Source organism: Larimichthys crocea, chromosome VIII (genome assembly GCF_000972845.2).
Source record: "Larimichthys crocea isolate SSNF chromosome VIII, L_crocea_2.0, whole genome shotgun sequence".
NCBI classification, from domain to species: Eukaryota; Metazoa; Chordata; class Actinopteri; family Sciaenidae; genus Larimichthys; species Larimichthys crocea.
In genome coordinates this window covers 14,200,578-14,214,003 of record NC_040018.1, presented here as the reverse complement: position 1 = coordinate 14,214,003, position 13,426 = coordinate 14,200,578, and the positions used below count along the sequence as shown (strand labels likewise).

Sequence of the window (13,426 nt, the reverse complement as noted above, 5' to 3'; positions counted from 1 at the left end):
GTGTGAGTTTACTCACTCCTGTGGTACCTAGCTCATGTCCACTAATTACTCCTGTTGCGGTCTCTCTGGTAAACAAAAACAGGAGGAGATCGTTGGAAAAGAAAACAAAAGAGGACTTGTAGGGAGAGTGAGAGAGGACTGTGAGCCACATCAACACTGGTATGAGATTCATAGACACACATAACATCACTGAGGGTGTTATAAGTTATTGTCCGTTAAACAGAGAGTATCTGACCGTACCATTGTCTCCTGGAAGTCACTCTTGTCATTGATGTCATCCACTTTATAGGAACCAGACTGATTGAGGTAACTGTAGTAATCCAGGGTTGTGATTCCCAGACTGCTCTTCTGCTCTCCACTGGCTCCTTCTATCAACTGTAGAGCAGACAGTAAAACATATGTGCTGGCACATGCGGCAGTAATAGACAAACCCTGTGTGTCATTTTCATACATTTTCATGTTTATACTTATACTCTGTGCTCCTCTTTTCATGTGAAGAAAGCTACTATGGTAAGACTGAACTCCTCTATATCTTCCAGGCACCTCGAGCCATCCACAATGAAAACAGATTGACCTTCTTCCTGCAGCCAAATGGCACGTCTAATCCAATGTGTCCTGAAATCCCCTCACAGGCTCTTTACAAGCCAAATGTGTGCCATTCACTCTTCAGCTCAGAAAAATAATGAATAAATAAAAGTTTTACCTGATAGAATATGTGGAAACTCCTCTCTCCAGGATTCCTCATCACAACACGTGACTTCTCCAGAAGGAAGTTGGAGATTTTTCCTCCGTCTGGTTCACCTCCGGAGCTGAACTGGATCTCAAAGTATTTCCCCTGATGGACCAAAGCATGTTTTTTAGTATTAGAGTTGGCTGCAATAAAGCTTAGAGGTCCAGTATGTAGGATTTTGTTGCACCTAGTGGTGAGGATGCAGATTGTAGCCAACTGAATACCGCTAGCTTCACACTCCCCTTCCAAGTGTTTGAGGGAAACTACAGTAGAAGTGTGAAAAATGGTAAAAGCCCTATCTTAAGCCAGTGTATGGTTTGTCTGTGCCAGTTCAACATGGTGGACTCCATAGAGGAGGACCCACTACCTCTGTGGATAACTGTCACTAATAAAAACAACTTTTCTGCCATATTCTGCCAATAAATCCTAAATCTTTCACACTGCACCTTTAAAACCAGAGCTATAAGATCTGACATACTGGCACCTGGTTGTTCTATCAGTGTGTGTGCATGTGCATATATATATAAAAATCCTGATCCTGCTTTTTGTCTTGCTCTCTTCACCAGACAAGTCTGTAATGTAAGATCTGTTCCAGCCCCACAAGTGAACAGAGCCACTATTTATTCAAAGACAGTACATCAAAAGTTGTGATCTCAGGCCATTAGTGCCAAACTAAAAAAATATCCCAGTTGCTGGGACAATACTGCTTTGTATGCTAACCTGAACCCTTAACCACTAAACTCAGCTGGAAAAGTTCAGAGGAAATTCAGTTTCTAAAATGTGCTTCGTCTTAATTTTAAGTCCTCGTTGACTGAGAGGATGTGCATCAGGGGTTCTGCATGTATGTCAGCACAGCTCTGGTTAACCAGGACACACATGAGGTTTGCTTTCATCGTGCAATAAAACAGAAAAAAGAAGAGAAGCTGTTACTGCAAATCTTTGTTTTCAAAAGTCTCAGCTTGGATCCCAAGGTGCGCCACAGAAAAGTTGAGTCCTCAAATTATTCCAGGGTAAGTAGTACCTACTGTGTGTATTTATGTCTGAGCAACAAAGTTAAGGATTTTTGATGTGAGAGAGTTATTCTAACTTTGTCTTATGTTGCGATTCCCCAGAGTCGACCTCACTTACAGTTCAAGTCAGCTTTATTTTTTTCTAATTTACTCTCCCGATTCAAACTTTTGCCTGTAGGTTTTGTTTTCCTTCAGTTTTCTTTAGTTAACATGAACCAGTCATGAACTGCGCCACAATGTAAGGCCCCCTGATTCACAAAAAGTGGACAAGCCAACTCAAGAAATGAAAGCCTTACAAATCTGCTGGAGTTGTTGTTCCTCACAGTCTTGGCATTGCCAAAGGCCTCTAGCAGCGGGTTGGACTGCAGGATGATGTCTTTGACGTGCTGCGAGGAGACAGAGGCAATGAGCTGTTAGCTACGTCACAGACAGACTGTACAGCAGGTACAGATACCACACACTTCACACCCTCACTGACAGGCTGGCCTGTACGTCTCTGGAACTTTCCACTCAAATATAAATACACACACGCACACCTACACACACACACACACACACATACACAAAGTCTGGAGGACATTATCTTTCCTGTGAGCCATCTGCATGTCAGAAACACATGAGTTTTAAATCGGCACAGCAGACAGAGCTACTCCCACTGCCATTATTGTACACAGAAGTTATTTCTTGGAATTTCTTCTTTTTTCTACACTCCTAAATTTAGTCCTGTGTGAAAGGAAAAAATAAACGCTGCACTTCACACTTTAAGCTATTTATAGACTTTCAAAAAGTCGACTCATGGAGCAGCTTCCAAACAGAACAACTTCTTATTCATTTGGATGGATATGAATAGATATGATTAGTCTTTGTGAACATGACAGATGGACAGGGAGGGAGTTGTTATCCAGGCCTATTCAAAACTTCTCACACATGTGGGTGAACACACATACCATAAACACATTACATAACAATGCATGTGCTGTACTTAGCGAACTAAACAATGTGTGCAAAGCACACAGGAGGTGGAGACCACAAACAGTTATTTTCATAACTATCTTTAATTAAGGGTACATTAATCTGTCACTCAAAAGCAATAATAATGTTGCATAAGTGTGCAGATTTCTAACGTTGCCTTGGTAGAAGCAGGTCTGAGTGGATTAAATATAAAAAAATCCTACTGCCATCATGGCCCAGGCATTTCCTCATCAAACTTTAGATCTTTATTGAGCTTAGGGACTGGACATCTGCTCGTTTGGGGGGCTGCCAGATGGCTGAAGGGGGCTGGACGAAAAAGAGGCAGCTGATGGACTGATAATGGGTTATAAGGATGAGGATGATAAGAGGAGGACTGGGTCTAAGAAGGGGAATAAGTGCAGGAATGAAGCAGCAACAGGTTGTTTGGTTTCATTTCCGCAGTGATGTTATATAACTGCACTGTTTGTGAGTGATTCTACAAGTTGGACAGGAAAAATGCAAGCAAAGAAATTATTACAATATTAATGTAGAAAGATAAGCATGTCTATGTTTTCACTTTAAATTAGTATCCCTGTTAGCTCTTCAAATATGAGAAATGAGACTTTACTAAGTATTTGCTCAAGACAATCATATTTCTTTTGACCAATTATCATTCAATCTACGCAGCTCGGCATCTCAAGAATCTGAAAGTCTATTACATAATGTCCTAAAATAAAGAGCGGCTCTTTTCTCACCTGTACTTTGGGTCCTCCCCCTGACACTCTGGAGATGTAGCCCATGATATATTTGGCTGCCACCGTCTTTCCTGCTCCGCTCTCTCCACTGAAAAACAGATAATTATTTCAAGTCAAGTCAAATTCAAATCTGCCTAAAGAACTGACTAATAGCATGTGACACCTGAGCTCACACGTCAATAAGTGATTAATGTAGAGCCGAGTGATTGTTTGGTATTTGAACTATTCATTGTGAAGGGACCAGAGACTTTGCTTTGAGGTACTGCATGTGCATGTTCATGGGGACATTATTGTCAGTCAACAGTTCTTCAGTTAGTGCATCTGATGGAACAAATCCTGTTATTACAAAAACACATGGGACTAAGACACACATTTTTTTAAAGGGCTTTTCCTCGTCCAAGTCCTGGTTACGCCAGATTTGCAGCATCATGTTGACTAATCAGTCTAATGTCTTTGTATTACAGCCACATGCATGTGGTCTGACGTCTAACAGTTAGCACACAAAGGAAGGGCTCATCTCCAAATGTCACTGCATTAAATAATATTTTCTGCAAGTCACGGTGTTCAGACTTTTCAGATGCCTTAAATATCGATTTTGAAGTTTTAGCACCTGGGCAAACGTTGAGTCAAGTGTAGATTGCATTCACAACACAAGAACACAAGAGTGATTATAAATATAAGGAAATATTACTTCATGGTTTGTTTGAGCACACAGCAGCAAACAGGATGTTTTGTGCAACTGCATGTGCTCAACATGATTATATTTGAAGTTACTTTTGATTTCCAGGTCCAACCAATCAAGATATGTGCACATATACTCTTCATTCAGATGGTCAACCTTCTGCTTTAAATCAAGTCACAACTATTGATCTTTTTCATAATGTTTAAAGACAATGCAAACATTTAGACAGTTAAGACTATTTGCAATGTACCAATTTGCAGGTTTATGTAAAAGACGGTGTGCATGACTGCATGTTTCCAGCTAAGCAGAGAAAAGCAGGGACCCATCAGTTATACTGACTCTGCTGAATAAACAGGTGAAATTCCAGCTCCTGCTTTCATGTGTACACATTTACTGTACAAACCAAAAGTGTACCTTGTGCAACTAGCAACACATTTCAACTCAGAGGCTTCATGTGTGTGAGGCTACAGCACATCTGGGTAGATGTAATGTTGAAGCAATATTAATTCTCCTTTGTCACATTCACAGATTTTTCCCCCTCACCCTAGACTTGTCTATTTTCCTCATTGCCTTTCAATTTGCCAGTGTCGTACTTATTTTGACATATGTGGTTTGGCAGTGGATGACAGTGGAGTCTGTTTTTTCTTTCTGTGCCTTAAAGTAAAGTCAGGTTGGTAATGCCTCTGTGAGAAACACAGCTGCAGACTGTTAGAGGCTGCCAGAGGAAGTCATGGGAGCCACTCTATTACGCAGCAGTCGCTATATAGTTGTAACCCTCCCCCCATATATACCTCCTTGTTCCTTGCAAACCCCTTTGCATTGTCTGGAGGACCTTACTGCACACTTAGACTCGAGTAACAAGAAGAAACTGATATGCTGAGCTGTGGTTTTACTTTAAAAACCCCAGAGCTCCATCAGAGAGCATTGTTTTTCCTCATGAAAGTTATTCTCTGAAGAGCTATTTTCAACACAAGCTGCAGCGGGACTTTGTGTCCCATTCTGAGCCCCCAAAATGGGCGAGTCTCATTGTTGTGGAGCTGAAATGGTGAAGGCATTGTTAAGTTCTGCAGAGACTTATTTACCAAACAAGGACATGAATTCAACAATGCAATGCGGATGCAAGGAGGTTTAAGCATTAACTTTTATAAATCATTACTGACATCAGCTATGAGAAGGACGCACATTCGACACTGACTTCTAGTTCTGGTGGTTTTCTAAATCTAATAAGGCGTACTGCATTCCCACAGAACTAGCTGAAACTACTTGCACAGTACTGTATGTTCAAGATTTCTTCCGCGATAACGAGAGAGAGCATTGTATTCCCAGCGCCCTAAAAACATGAGCTTGTTTTTGAATCCATGCTGTGTGTGCCTCTGTTAAGACTCAATTTAACAGTTCAGACAAAGAAGAAAGTTTAGGAATTGGACGTATTTTCCTATTTTAAATTGATTTAAAATACTTGAAATGCCAAAAACAATCTAACCAAAAGATTTTGTGATTCATTGACAGAAATTCCTTCTTCTACTGATACCATCTGAGCTTTCAAAAGTGGTATGTGCAGAGCAGAGTAATAGTAGCAGTACTTTCTAAGACATATAGTATGGTGACACAGGTTTGGTAGCCGATGAGTTAATCCATATGCTGCCCTCACCTCTTTTTATTATTGTTTGACACAAACTATAAAGTTCAATGTCTGCTGCACATTGAACCAGAGTGTCTGAACTGTTAACTGGGCCATTTCAAAGCAGCACAATAAACCTTTTAGGCTAAAATAAGTAATTTGCTCACTTCAGTTCCTTGGAGAGGAAGGAGAAAAAGACTGGAGTGATGCATGACATCATGTGCAACAGCTGTGGGGAACACCACATTGATAAAAAAAAGCAAGCACTATGGACAAAAGACTAAATGAACATCCAAAAAAAACACCAACTTCCTGTGAACACCAAACCAAAACCAGTCACAGTATCAACTGGGAATGGCTCATCAACCATGAGTCACCAGTCAACAGCTGTATAAAACTGTTTTTTTTTCTAGGGTTAGGTTTAAAGAGTTGTTCTTCAGGTGACATCTTTATTGAAAGACAAGTAATTTAAGCCTGCTTCAAGGGACAGAGAGTCATTGCTCTCTGTAAAACATAGGGATTGTGTTTTTCTGATCAGAACAGATGTAAAGCGGTTGGTTCTTGGGTGAGCCTTTCGAAGATGTCACGGCTCTGATTTCATCTAATAGTTTGATGGAGAGTGCCAGACTGTTAACACTAACCTGCTCCAATTCATTCCTTTAATCCAGTTGGTAGATAGCTACACCACTCACATGCTGTAGTAAGCAGATGGTGAGTAGATAAACTTAATAAATAGTAAAAAGTCACAATTTCCCAGCAAGAACAAAAAAAAAAACTTCACCTTGAATTCCCCTTTGTGGTTAATTCACACATCTTCTTAGTAAATGTGAAAAAGCACCTACACAGGTCGATGCTGACCACACTGCCTGGCTAGCATTTTACAGCAGCTTTTGTTTCCTGAGACCTGGTTCATCATAAAAACCACTTCCATGCTTTTGTTTGCTGATTTAGTCGATCACAAAATCCACCTCAGTGCCTTTATGTGGGAAACTGAACGAGCAACTGCTGGCTGTCCAAACAACAAGCCAAAGTGCTGAAGCAGGGGTCATTCATCATGAGGTAAGCACTATAGTAACCGCGCTGCTCAGGTGACTGGGCGGTAGGATAAAGCCTCAGTCATGACACCACACTTTTCTCTCTGCAGCTTTGCAGCTCAAAAACATTTGCAGACAGGCTGTAAAAGCACCTACAAAAATCCCTGAATCCAGAGAAAGGGTCAGTCTGAGCCAAGCATCATGCAGATGTTCTTCCTGTTTTTTTTCCCTTTCTTTTTAAAGAAAACATTTTGGGATATTTTTCACATATGATGGAAAAACACCAAAGGAACATGCCACACTTGGTCAATCAGCTGTAACAAATGATGTGGTGGAACCTGTTCTCATGTTTCCTCCTCCCAACCGTTATCACGACCTGCAGAGGTTCGACTGTAGTTCAGCTTTGTTATAACTCATCATATCTGTACACATCACATTGTACAGATTACTATCTCCAGTGTGTCTCACTCTTTCCCATCTTGGACATTTGACTCAGTGACACAAGGGGTGATGTAACAAAATGATCCCTGTCATATTAAATGGAGATTTTAATAAAATGCTATCTCTTTTGTGTGCTGTCACATATTTTGGATGTCACATGCCATTAGCTCATGGTGCACCAAGAAGGCAGAGGATGATTCGATTCGGTGTGATGCAATTCTTACCTGATGATGACACACTGATTCTCTCTGTCAATCATCATGTTTCTGTACATGTTATCTGCCAGAGCGTAGATATGAGGAGGGTTCTCATACTGAGCCTGAGAGATGACAAAATAATGTAATTAAAATCACTGGTCAAACAGCTTTTATACAAACTTGGTAGGACGTTAAGACAAAACTAAAGTCAGGAACATGTTAAAGACTTAAATGCACTTTAGTATTATTATTATTATTAACAAATCTCATGAAAACAACAAAACCAACAATAAATTTACTCTAATTGATAAAAAAGTATTGTCTGTGTAGCCAAAGTGCGTCATCATTTTATTATGATGAACACTTGGGCACTGTAGTTTATTTTACCTTTACTTTTTTCCCACCTGTTTGAGTAACGTTTGCTAAAAACTACACACTTGGCTGTTTTAGGAAATTACTGACGCAGGTGGGGAAATCAGAAAAAATTGAGAGACGGATTAACACAGGGTTGGTTTTGATCTTTTCATTGGATATTAAAAATATATATAGAAAATTTCATGTATTAACCCCCTTTTGGCCATGACCACTTTTTCCGAGATTGTGAAAAAGTCTTATCTGCACTACAAAAGGAGTTACTACTTCCACTTCCACCAAATCTTGTGCCGTCTAACCGAGCAAACAAGTCTGCACCTACATGACTGCTTCAAACTATTTAAGAAATCTGAACTTTCCCCTGCACTTTCAGCAGATAAGACTATACAAATCTGAACCCAGTGCACTTATCTACAAACTGTTGAGTTTGTCATATGTGATGCTGAGTGTTTTCGCAGTCAGTTAGGATTTTAAAAGTCTTTCAGTGTGTTCCTGGCTTAAGGAGACAAGCCCACTCTCAGCAGGCCGGCCAAGAGAGGAGGCAGACTTGAATAGGCTGTTCTGTGAAGGTACTGCCAAACCTTCTCAATGGTTGAGTCAAGTTTCTGACAGCAACATATGTGCCAGCCCGCTGGAAAGTTCGCACTGCCACTAAGCCTTCAGACTGTTGTCATCATAAATCCCCCGGCACATCGGTACTTTTATAATATGAGTGAGTTTTCCGGTTTGAGTCTTCAACAAAAACAGAGCGATTTAAAATGCGCTCATTGATCATATAATATGTACTTACTGCGCCCTGATACATCTCAACTTCTTTTTCCCCAAAGTATGGCATCTGCTTGAAAGGGTTGACGGAGATGAGCACAGGACCAATATATGTCTGATGAGGTTATATATTAAAGATCATACAGTGACACAAACAAATCAGTAAAAAGTGCAAAAGTTGAGTTTCAAACTATCTAAATTAATTTTTCTCACAGACTATAAAACTGTCTGGGAAAGAAATTACTTCATCTAAGGCCACCTTGACGTCAACAGAGTGCAACAGTGCAGCAGTGGAGTATTTGGTGATCAGGCCTGGGGCTAAATAAGTATCCAGTGCTTACAAATGACAGAACAGGCCGACCATGTAACACTGTGAGGTTTTATGCCCTGAAGCCAAAACGCCGCTCAAGGCAAATAAAGCTGCTATTGTGGGTGGCCTACAGTGACCCACAGCCTTGGCAAGGAAACCTCACAGTTACAGCTATTTATTGACCCAAATCAAAGGACTGACTCAGAGATGTCAAGCCTAAAACTGCCAGCATTTACGCAAACTTCATACTCCTGAGCACTGCCAGAGCGTGGATGAAGTTTATGTAATGAGCTGCTTTGTGAACATGCAGCATTGCTTTTCAAGGGGGGGTATTCATTCATTCATTCATTCATTTATTCATTCATTCATTCATTCATCGACTCATTTCACGTCATGAACACTTTATGTGTTGTGTGTGTGTGTGTGTGGCCACAGCTGCACTTTAGAAAACCTATACCTGACATGTGAAGTACTTTATGAAAACGATAGCTCTAAGTACAACATTTTAAATCCCCACCACAGAAAAAAAAGAAGATTGCAGCAATGCTCTGCTTCAAATTATGCAATCTGCTATTTCTCACAGTGAGATAAAACTGAAGTAAATCTAGACTTTATTGAAGGAGCAGGAGTTACAGATCTGGGTGGAGGCCTGCACAAGGAGGCCCTTTGCTCCTGCACATGGGGGAGTCTCAGGGGGAAGGCATTACTTCCCAGCGATGAGCGATTACTCACTGCTCCAGTGACGTTGTGTATGACCATTCAGCTATTCTGGGAAACTCAGGGATGAGACGGGGCTCAGCTATTTCTCACTGTGGTGTGAACTGCAATTGTTAGCAAAAGGATACAAAGATGTAGTCATCCATGTATCTCTTCTTGAGGTTGTCCACGATGGCGTCCTCATTGATCTTGCTGAGCAGCACCATGTCATCCACTCCACTGTGTTTGACATTGTGGCTCTGCCAGTGGTACCGGTAGTGCCCCCGGCTCCCCTGCAACAAAACACACACACACAATGTACAATTGTTAGTTCACTACAGAAAGACACAATGACATGGCGTGGACTAATCGAGAGTTGACTCAAGGTGACACAGTTGCACTGCTACATGAATGAATTTTGGCTTTAAAAAAAAACACACAGAGGCTGAGTTAATGTGGTTTTATCAGACCGTTGAGGTAATCAGACAAAATGAAGCCAAGAGGAACATGGTTATTATTACAGCAACGAAAAGCCAAAGTGTGCACATTTTCTAGTCCCAGCAGCATGATGAGCTTTATTTACTTAGAAATAGTGCAAGGCCAGACTCTAAGAAGTGCTTTGTGTTATTTGTCCAAGTGTTAAAGATGCTCTGACCCAACTTTTATCCACATCCTAACAATCTGGTTTCTCCCTACATTCCTGTTTTTGTTTTAGCTGAGTGAGTCTCCGGAGAACTGAGGTCATTCATCATGTGCTATGAGTCAGTGTTGTCTGGCTACTGTGGACGAGGGTCACAATGTGCTGCGAGGAGTGAGTCTCTTTCTCCTGGATGGAGAACCACTCAAAGCCGCAGGGAGCATCCAGAACATTAGTCAACACACAAGTTAACTCTTGACTTCCTCCCTCTTTATTAAGGAAGTGTGGGCTAAGGGAAGGAGCAGAGTAGCAATCTAAACAATACCAGTCAAAGCCAAAAAAAAAAAAAAAAAGTCATTCATTCAGACATATTTCATCCAAGAGTTATTGTACTTTATGTAGCAAAAGTGTATAGATGTTATGTTCTTTTTAATTGATCTCTTTGGATGTTAGCCTTGGTCGGTCAAGCTCAGACTGAAATATCTCAACAACTATTGGGTGGATTGCCATGAAATTTACTTTACCTCTCGTGCCACCATAAGGTTGACAATTTAGCTTTTAGTGAAATATCTTGACAACTGTTGGATGGATTACCATGACATCTGGTTCAGATATCTAGAGTGCCCACAGGACGAATCATATCGACTTTCAGCCCCCTGACTCATCGAGTCAAATTTTCAATTTGTCCATTTGTTTTGGTTTATGAGCAAAAACCTGCAAAACTAATCACAAGCCCAACAGTCCAGTCTGTACTTTGTGTTTAGTGCAAATTAGTAAATGTTGCTAACATGCGCCTATACACTGCTGGCATTTTCATTTAGACCATGTTAGCATGTTGATGTTAGCATTTAACTACATAGTACAGCCTCACAGAGCGGCTATCATGGCTGCAGACTCTCAGTCTTGTTTTGTTTTTTATTAAAAAGGCAATTATGGTTTTAGCACATTTTTATGACAAAGTGAAGCAACTCAATTTTAAGCAACTTGTATTCTTTGGAGAAGACCACAATACACCAGCCAAGTGGCTGCTCTTGAGCTTTCCATCGTATCACAGGACCTTCTTTAGCAAATGGAGTTGTCACAGAAATGCAGTCAGTACTAGTACTAAAAGTTCCACTACTACTTGGCTACTAAATGCACCTTGTAGTGAGATTATTTTCATTATTAACTTCCAAGGTCAGTAATTAACTTGAGCTTTTAGGCCAAGAAGTAAAAGAAAGCCTTAATGTGATCAGAAAATGTAAATGTAAATCTGAACATCTACAATTTGTAGATTTGCTGATGAAGACCATGTGATATGATTGAAAGCTGCACATGAATTGTTTTCTCAACTGTTGTTTTTACCTTTAAGAAGGAACTTAAAATCTAAAATGTATTCTGGTTTCCAGCTTTATGTTTTGACGTTCAAAGCTCATACAGTATAATATCATACAGTGCAACATGTACACAATAGTGTGAACTTCCACTGACTAATATAATCTTTCAGTTCAGTGAATACAATCACTCTACAAACACCAAAACCTGTGAGTAAAAAGAAGATAAATACAGTGAGTTTTTCTCACAGATAAAAACAGCAGAGAGTGTTAATATCAAGGGCCGCAAAGTAACACCACAGCACAAAAAAAAACAGTGGAAAGCCATTTTGCAGTTTAGTAATTAACTCTAAATTACTAAGGCAAGGAGGGGGGCCAGCAAGCTTTTAATATCCTTCTGGGTGACTTTATTCTTTACAACAGCAAAATTAAAACCACTTTACAGACTTGGGCATAGCATGGGAGATGGTGAGGAATGTTAACAGCTTTTCAGCCTAAATTCAGTGGGTCTTTTCCCTCAGGAGGGAAGCAGCAAATTACAGCTTGATTAATTCTCCAGATCACACCCATTAACATGTTTTACTGCATTTTAGGTGCGGCAGAGGGAGATGTTGACTTCCTTCCTTCTTTAGACACGATGACACAGTGATGTCATTCTCAGGGACAAAAAAACATTTACTCCTGTAAATGTTTTTTTTGTCCCTAAGAAGGAAAATATAAGTTGTGAATCAGGCAGACACGCTAGTGGATGATAGTGGATAAGGTAAAGGTTACAACACCTAAAACTTTGTATAGGGAAAACTACCAATAGGTGTCATTCATATAGAGTAGACAGAAGTAAACTACACTACACTATGAAGACACAAACTACAATATGGTAAAAATGTTTAGACTGAAGATTGTCAGACTTTCAAACATCCCTTTCAGGGCCATGCAGCAAAAGCCAACTCAGGATATACTGTAACATTTTTCGCCAATATGATTAAGCTGATCCTTCTGAAGAGATTTGTGTTGATTTACTTTGTCCTCGGGGAGGCTGACTGGGCCTCAATAATGTCCAGAACCCTATATTCACTCTTCTTTATAAACTCAAATGTTCTTCTTCAGGCAATTACTAGTCATGCTATTGCTGCCACCTACATATTAAAAGTAGTACTTTGACAGATGAGAACCTTTTCTCTGAAAGCAGACGTTAGCACAGAGGGCTGGCCCAACCACAAAAGTGAAAACAATTGAACATGCTATATTTAACCTTTCTCTGCTATGTCTGGAATGAAAGTGTGCAGATTCAAGAAGGGAGAGGTAATAAGTCCAGGACGTAGGAGGTAAGCGTCAAATATTCAGAGGATTGTATCATGTGTTTTGATTTAGGCCTTTTTTAATGAAGCAGGAGGACTAGAAAATGTCTTACGTACAGCAGTGGACCAAGGGAGTAGCTGCACACATACACACAAAGACGTCTGGGAGGTGCCTGAAATAACCAAACTGCTGTTTGTTGCTGAGCAGCACCAGAACAGACAGGCGTTGAAGGACTTAAGTGTAGAAGGGGTGCTGGGGTGAGGGTCACTTCTGGTCTGTACCGGGTTTTTGAAGCAGTAACTATTAATTCAAGTACCTCTTTATTTTAACATTAGATTCAAACTGCTCCACAGGTTTCAGTTCTTTTAGTGACAGCCTTAGTTCAGACTCTTAGTGTAAAAAGTAATAACACATGATGATTTGCACTAACAGCAGTTCAACGAAATGTCATACAGTATGATTCTGGCAAATGCTGAAGACACCCATCACACTTTTCTGAAATGCTTTACTGAATCTTGTATTGTGTCAAGCATAACCCAAATGAGTTAGTAGCTTCTTTTTTAAACCTACAGTCACGCTGTCATGTTACTGTCATGAGTAGACATTGTATAAA

At 40.2% G+C, this 13,426-nt stretch overlaps 1 protein-coding gene across 3 annotated transcripts in view; it reads right to left on the bottom strand.

Moving 5' to 3' along the window:
* The window catches only part of myo1ea (myosin IEa), a 48,134-nt gene that overhangs the window by 22,271 nt on the left and 12,437 nt on the right, over positions 1 to 13,426 (bottom strand). For all 3 annotated transcript variants that reach the window (XM_010737626.3, XM_010737625.3, XM_027281721.1), the window contains 7 exons: positions 9,714 to 9,857; positions 8,584 to 8,673; positions 7,449 to 7,543; positions 3,447 to 3,534; positions 2,037 to 2,126; positions 704 to 835; positions 241 to 375 (listed from right to left, as the gene is read on the bottom strand). In XM_010737626.3, the coding sequence (XP_010735928.1) occupies positions 241 to 375; positions 704 to 835; positions 2,037 to 2,126; positions 3,447 to 3,534; positions 7,449 to 7,543; positions 8,584 to 8,673; positions 9,714 to 9,857 (774 nt within the window). The remainder of the gene's footprint in view (positions 1 to 240; positions 376 to 703; positions 836 to 2,036; positions 2,127 to 3,446; positions 3,535 to 7,448; positions 7,544 to 8,583; positions 8,674 to 9,713; positions 9,858 to 13,426) is intronic.